Below are 6,965 nucleotides of genomic sequence, written 5' to 3'. Positions count from 1 at the left end.
AGAGAGAGAGAGAGAAATTAACATAAAAGTAAATCGGATTCCATTACAAGGAACAAAATTAATATAAGAGGAGTTAAAATAATCTTACACTGCAAAAAGTAGCTATTGTTAATGGAAAAATCTTTCCCGCAGTGATACAAAAAGGATATTTAGCTCGCATCATTAACAAAATAAGATTTCTCGCCTTCCTTGATTCCAATTTGTACCATTCAAGATCGCACATTGCACGATATACTGCATTACTCTTAATGAGTACATATATCAGAAAACAAATTAATGTTCACGTCATTTCAAGTAGTATTGTTAATGAAAAATCTTAGTAACAGTTAATCAAAGTATAAATAATTTCTTATTTCTTATAATATGATATTTTTCTGTTTCTAATTTCTTTATTAAAGAAATGAGAAACAGAAATGTATGATACGGCTCAAATGAGTTGCATTAATGTTCACTTCGAAACGATCATTCAACATGCGTAAACATGTATTAAAGTAAATTTTTAATTAGTACTTGCTGTAAGTATAACTTACTTGCTTTGTTACAAGCTCTCCTGCTCCACAAAAAAGAAAAGTATTCATCAATAAGACAATAAAAATTAATATTGAGAAATATCCTTGTATGATGATAGCTTTATCTATTTTTCTGTTAGTCAATATCTAAAAAATACAAATTGAAGAAAATTAAGAAATGTATACATATTATAATATAAAATAACTACTTATATTCTTCTTTAATGAATCTTACAATAGTAAATAAAAATCCGCTTAGGCAAAATACAACACTAAAATGAAGTATCATTATTAACATCATAAAAGAATATGTACTTTCGATATCGCTGGCAAATCTACAAAAATAATAATTATTTGAAAGAATTATTACATTAGATCAATGAAACACTGTATGTGTATATATACATATATAAGGTAAATTCCGTAACGCATATATCTAAATATAAAATGTATAGATTATTAAGCATCATTTGCAAAATTACTTTTTTGTTAGGTTTTCCCTAGCAAAAATTCATACCTGATAAGACGTAAATGAGTCGCTACGATATCATTCAAAACTTTATTGAAATTTTTGCATGAGATCAAATTAATTAATCGATATCTAAAGTTTTCTAACTGACCATAAATATGAAGAATCATTACAATGAGAAAGATATCTACAGACATGTAAATGGTAGCTATCAACAATGTCGTTACAGCCTGAATGATAAATGTAAACTCAAATTGTGGACTCTTATCTGTATCGTAGAAGTGATACGTCTCCAGTGGTAATGATTTGCGTCGATCTGTGGAATTCGCGTACATTACGTGTATATTAAAAAAAGAAAGAATGTTTATTGTTAAAAACGATAAAAATACGATAACGTATCCAATCATCATAATTAATCGCGCTGTTCCTGCACATTTTATCATCACATTTCTTTCTCTATCCAGCTTGAATACCATCCAATCTTCTGCCATCATATTTACAATTGATAAGAGAACTTGAAAATATAAATAACTATAGTTAAAACATAAGTATGATAAAAGCACTAAAATTCCAAATCATTTAGACATATATATGTTGTTCTTTGTAAACTATAGCATTAAAAAGAGAATCATGCACATTTTATAATTTATTCCTACGTTTGTATACAAAAGTAAATGATATGTATAATTTTTTGTTTCTTACATATGCCATTCTTACATACATCACAATATATTTAAAATTATAATTATTTGTCATAAAATAATTTAATAAAATAATGCTAAATATTTTATTTAATATATTTCCATGTGTAACCTTTTCGTTTTCGCCGAATAATAATATATTTCACTGATGTTATTACTTGAGGTATCGTTGTATGCAAATTATCTATCACAAGTACCATATTACCCCAAACTTGTATGACTGCATATATCATCGGAATATTAGAAACAAATATTAATAAAATAAAAATTATGCCAACCCAAATTTCTGGCCACAAACTTTTCTTAGTACATTTGTTGGATTTAGGCCATAAGCCCACCATTTCGAATGCTAAACGGTGTAGTCTAATTGCCCATATGAAATCTAATAAATTTGTATACGATATGAGTGATTTGAATAATACAGTTGCAAATATAATATACATAATATTTATACATAATATTTATATATAATATTTAACGATTACATTATTAAATATTCATATTTAACAATAGTAAACAATAAATACAATAATATAATATCTCAAGAATGAATTTATAATCCAAAATTATACAAATTTAGTAAATATTGAACACGATTAATAAAAGGGTAAAATACAGTTAGTACCTCTGTATCCTGAAGAATTTGTAATATCCATGTTGAAAATTGAATCTACAGAACGTCTTGTTCTTTCCACGATATAATGTTAAATGATCCTCACGCATGCTCTTTATATAAATTCAAGAACTCGACAACACCGTTAAATATTAAGCAGCATTAAATATTAAGAATGCTATTATAAATTACATCTACTGATATCATAAAAAAGAATTTTATAAAATCGTTTATGTCTGATCTAATAAAATAAAAGATAAAAAATGGTGCATCGCACTATAAGTTCGCCGATATTCATTCGAAAACTTTTTTTTTATGTTTTATATTGCTGTATTATGTTCGCGTTTATTGTAAAGCGAGGAATAACGCTATTGCATTTTTAATGAGGCTTTATATACCAGTCAACAAAAATTATATTAAAAAAAAAGATAACGTGAAATTGTATAGTACACATATAATACGTATCTTTTAAATATCTTTTTTAAAAACATTTTTGCTATCGTTATAATAAACGTGATAGAAATACAATATTTTTTGAGACTATAAGTCTCAAATTAAGTATAAATTATAATTCATATTTGAAAATTGTCAGTGCATTTCCATGATAAAATTGTGGTATCTTAAATCTGCAATTGTGCAACGTATATCTTTTAAAACTAGCAATATTCTCGCGATAAAAACAAATTTGTAGCATGATTTTGCTCATTGAAGATAAGGCAGAAAATTTTTTTCTCAAAATTAAAGTACGCGATAAAACTCACATAATTACGATAACGTAAGTACATTCATCTTGTTATGTTGATTTGTTTAATGTAATTATCAAATTTGGTAAAACATTATTTATCAATAAATCTAATGTAATTCAAAGAACAAATTTTGAGAAGAAACTTTGTATTATACTTTTGTTATATTATATTATTATACTATTATATATTATACATTTTTCGATTTTCCTTGATTCTCTTACTGTTATTTTTTATTATTTTACGTCGTGGTCCGTAGAATCTTGCACTTTGTCGCGATGTAGCTATGAATGCATATCAATTTTGGATAAAAAAATTCTTAAATTTTTTATTTTAAACTTTAAGCAAAAAAAATACGCGTTTCTTTAGTTGACTTTGCTGTCGAAATATTTTTATGCAATAAAAATATTTATTATAAATTATTTAATGTGTGTGTAATATAATTTGTTATAAATTGCTCAATGATATAATTTATAAACAGCAACTAATAGACAAAACATAATATACATTATATTTTTACTACAGCTCTAACAATATGCTTTCTAAAAATTGTGTCTACTTGTAAGTATATAATTATATATTTTTAAGATTATATGTATAAATACTGAATATTAACATATCATGTTTAGCTATGTTTTGTTAATAAAAATGATATATAGCTCATCGATGTTTTTAATATCTGAAAATAATAATTAATTTATTTATTAACATTTGAAAAATACGTTACTAACATCAATTTTTAGAAGTAGGGAAAAGAATGTACAATTCGGAATTAGAATGCCAACTTTATAGTTTTGAATTTTTATAGACAAAACTAAAAGACTACAAAAATTAATTCTTAATTAATTACAACATACATTCTGTATATACGGAAAAAATTCGTAATGACTTATCCGTACTGACTTATCAAGAGTCACTAAATGTAAAATTGTATGTGTGTGTGTGTGTGTGTGTGTGTATGTGTGTGTGTGTGTGTGTGGTGGGTGGGGGGGGGGGGAAGAAAGAAGAAAGAAATTAAATGTGAATGTAAATCGAATACTATTACATAACAGAGGAACAAAGTTAATATAAGTGGAGTTGAGATAATCTTACACTGCAAAAAGTAGCCATTGTTAATGGAAAAATCTTTCCTGCAGTGATAGAAAAAGGATATTTAGCTCGCATCATTAACAAAATAAGACTTCTTGCTTTCCTTGATTCCAATTTATACCATTCAAGATCGCACATTGCACGATATACTGCATTGCACTTAATAAATACATATGAGAAAATATATTAATGTCCATGTCACTTCAATAAAAACTATTTCTAGATATATTAGTATTTATATAAATAATAATAATATTTATATAAATAATACTAGTAATTTATATAATAACGATAAATTAAAATTTAAATTACTTCTTATTCCTTAAAAGTTTCTAAAAAAATTTCTAAAAGAAATTAGAAGCAAAAATGTGATATAACTTGAATGAATTTGCATTCTGGTTAATGTTCACTCAGAAAGAGTCATTCGATAAATGGTCATGCATAAATATGATCTATAGTAAATTTTTAATAAATAGTTTTGTCTAATAATTTGATAGCAAATTTATAATAAACAATATTATAACAGTATTATAACAGTATTATAACTAAAAAAATATTTTGATATATATACTAACATCTGAAAATTATATTTGCTCCAAAATATAAAACAAATTTATATAATACTATTGGTATACATTATAAGTACATTATAATCAAGTTATCATGTGTATTACAAGGGTTGTTCAAAAAATAATGCATCATATTTATTTATCATAATTCCTTTCTTTGCGACAAAAAATGCAATTATGGATACGTTTTGTTCACAGTACTTGTAAGCATAATTTAACCTTGTTTAATAGATAACAAGAACTGATGTTTATAGCGAATGTAAAACAGAACATATCCTACAGCTCGTTAGAAAAGTTAGACGCCATTAGAAAAGTTATTATTATTTCATCTATCAGAATACCATATAATTTTACATAAAAGTGTAACAAACTTGGAATATGTAGTATTTCACTTTTCCACCTTTATTGGCCACGAAAAGATGTGGTGCATCACTTTTAAAACAATTTTCGTGTAGCATAATCTACAAGCTGTAAATACATAACTTACTTGCTCTGTTACAAGTTCTCCTGCTCCACAAAAGAGAAAAGTATTCATCAATAAGATAATCAACAGTAATATTGAGAAATATCCTTGCACGATAACACTTTTATCTATTTTTCCGTCAAAAATTATCTAAAACATAAATTATAAGGTAACAAAAAAATGTAGCGTAACTCTGGTATTTAAGCCGCGCGGAGATGTACGTCTCAGAAATCAGAAAAATTTAGATTTAGTGGTTAATTTGCACGCAACTACTCTCTATTATTATGCCTCTATATTAAATTGATATTGTGTTATGATTTCAGTTTTTTACTATTCATATTACTAAAATCATGTCAGTTGAATCGATGATTTGTTATTATTAGTAAGTAGTGCAATCATATATCATAACTTACATAAAATAATTACTGTAGGGCGAAAAGGTTGATGATACATATGTGTAGAGGGATAGTAAAGAATGGAGTACAACAAATAAGTGTTTAACTCTTATATTAATTATTCAACTTAATATCTTATATCCCATCTTTAGAATATATGACATTGTTAGCAGACGGGATTTATATTCAAAGCATACAAAGTGCGCAGATTGGATTTAGTGCATTAAGATCACTTTCATTTTCGAGTGAACTATGAGATAATTTAACTATTGAATAAACAAAAGAATAAAATGAGTAAGAGCATAAGAAAAAAAGAGAATAAGATAATTAGCTGAAGTGTTTACCTAAAGGTGGAACAATCCAGTCTAAATACAATAAATGCATTACATGAAATATATTAGGTGTAGTAAAAAGAAATCCATTATTTTTGCATGAAATTGAATGGAAAAATAATGGATTTCTTTTTACTATACCTAATATATACGTTATAACGCTTATAATATATTGTATGTACAATAGATTAGAATAATTATCTATTATATATTATATACTTCATATATTATCCATAATTTTTATTCTTAAATAAAATTTTGTTAGTTGTTATGCATTTTTATGTTCTATTTCTAAGCATTACTGATAAATTTTTTATAAGTCATACATCCTTCTTACAACTTCTTAATTGTATTTCTTACCTCTGTATATACGACAAAAAGGCAAATTTAAAATATAAGTTTCAATACGACAATTTCTAATATTATTTTTATATTAATAAACGGCACAAAGTTTCTATTGGTATATAGTTACTATTGGTATATAGTTATTTATTTATTTTATTATTAAATTATTATTATTATTCAGAATTGAAAAAATTACATTAAATTCACATCATTTTTATTTAAATTTTGTATAATACATATTTTATCGTTTACTCTATTAATAATTTTGTATTACATTTTGTACTCAATTTTTATAACAAATATATATAAGATCACAATATGTATAAGGTCATAAGTTACAACTTTATAAAGTCAAGTAACTTATTCAATCCTGTTATTATTTATTTAAAAAAAATAGTAAATGATGCTTATTGTTAGTAAAGTTTCTGTGCGGCAAATATACCAGAGTTACCTATGTACGTTATAAAATATTTTCTCGTATTAGTTTATTGACTCTTACAATAGTAAATAAAAATCCGCTTAGGCAGAATACAACACCAAAATAAAATATCAATACTAACATCATTAAAGAGAATGTATTTTCAATATTGTCGGCAAATCTACGAATAAAATTATTAAAATGAATAATCATATTAAATCAATAAAATATTATACACACACATACACACACACACACACACACACACACACACACACACACACACACACACACACACACACACACACACACACACACA

General features: G+C 25.3%; 2 protein-coding genes across 2 annotated transcripts; both read right to left on the bottom strand.

Annotated features, from left to right (window-relative positions):
- Positions 1–998: 998 nt before the first annotated feature.
- LOC105623540 lies at positions 999–2,335 on the bottom strand. The gene is made up of 3 exons (XM_012204931.1): positions 2,305–2,335; positions 1,792–2,061; positions 999–1,492 (listed from the first exon to the last, which is right to left on the bottom strand). The coding sequence occupies exons 1-3, from the start codon at positions 2,333–2,335 to the stop codon at positions 999–1,001; spliced, it is 795 nt and encodes a 264-aa protein (XP_012060321.1).
- A 1,325-nt stretch (positions 2,336–3,660) lies between these two features.
- Positions 3,661–5,228, bottom strand: LOC105623539 (odorant receptor 43a-like). Its single transcript, XM_012204930.1, has 3 exons — positions 5,181–5,228; positions 4,128–4,283; positions 3,661–3,714 (listed from the first exon to the last, which is right to left on the bottom strand). Exons 1-3 carry the CDS (start codon positions 5,226–5,228, stop codon positions 3,661–3,663), a joined length of 258 nt encoding a protein of 85 aa, XP_012060320.1.
- Between the last annotated feature and the right edge of the window lie 1,737 nt (positions 5,229–6,965).

Source organism: Atta cephalotes, assembly GCF_000143395.1.
Source record: "Atta cephalotes unplaced genomic scaffold scaffold00058, whole genome shotgun sequence".
NCBI lineage: Eukaryota > Metazoa > Arthropoda > Insecta > Hymenoptera > Formicidae > Atta > Atta cephalotes.
This window is presented reverse-complemented; position numbering and strand designations above follow the sequence as displayed.

Bases quoted from the DNA above. Each gene is read 5' to 3' on its own strand.
- LOC105623540 (XM_012204931.1), bottom strand. From the start codon at position 2,335: ATGGATATTACAAATTCTTCAGGATACAGAG. The intron at 2,062-2,304 runs GTACTAACTGTA...CAAATTTATTAG, and splicing joins AAATTCTTCAGGATACAGAG to ATTTCATATGGGCAATTAGA. The intron at 1,493-1,791 runs GTTACACATGGA...TATATTTTCAAG, and splicing joins TATTCGGCGAAAACGAAAAG to TTCTCTTATCAATTGTAAAT.
- LOC105623539 (XM_012204930.1), bottom strand. From the start codon at position 5,228: ATGAATACTTTTCTCTTTTGTGGAGCAGGAGAACTTGTAACAGAGCAA. The intron at 4,284-5,180 runs GTAAGTTATGTA...GTATTTATTAAG, and splicing joins GAGAACTTGTAACAGAGCAA to TGCAATGCAGTATATCGTGC. The intron at 3,715-4,127 runs GTAAGATTATCT...TATTATTTTCAG, and splicing joins CAATGGCTACTTTTTGCAGT to ATATTAAAAACATCGATGAG.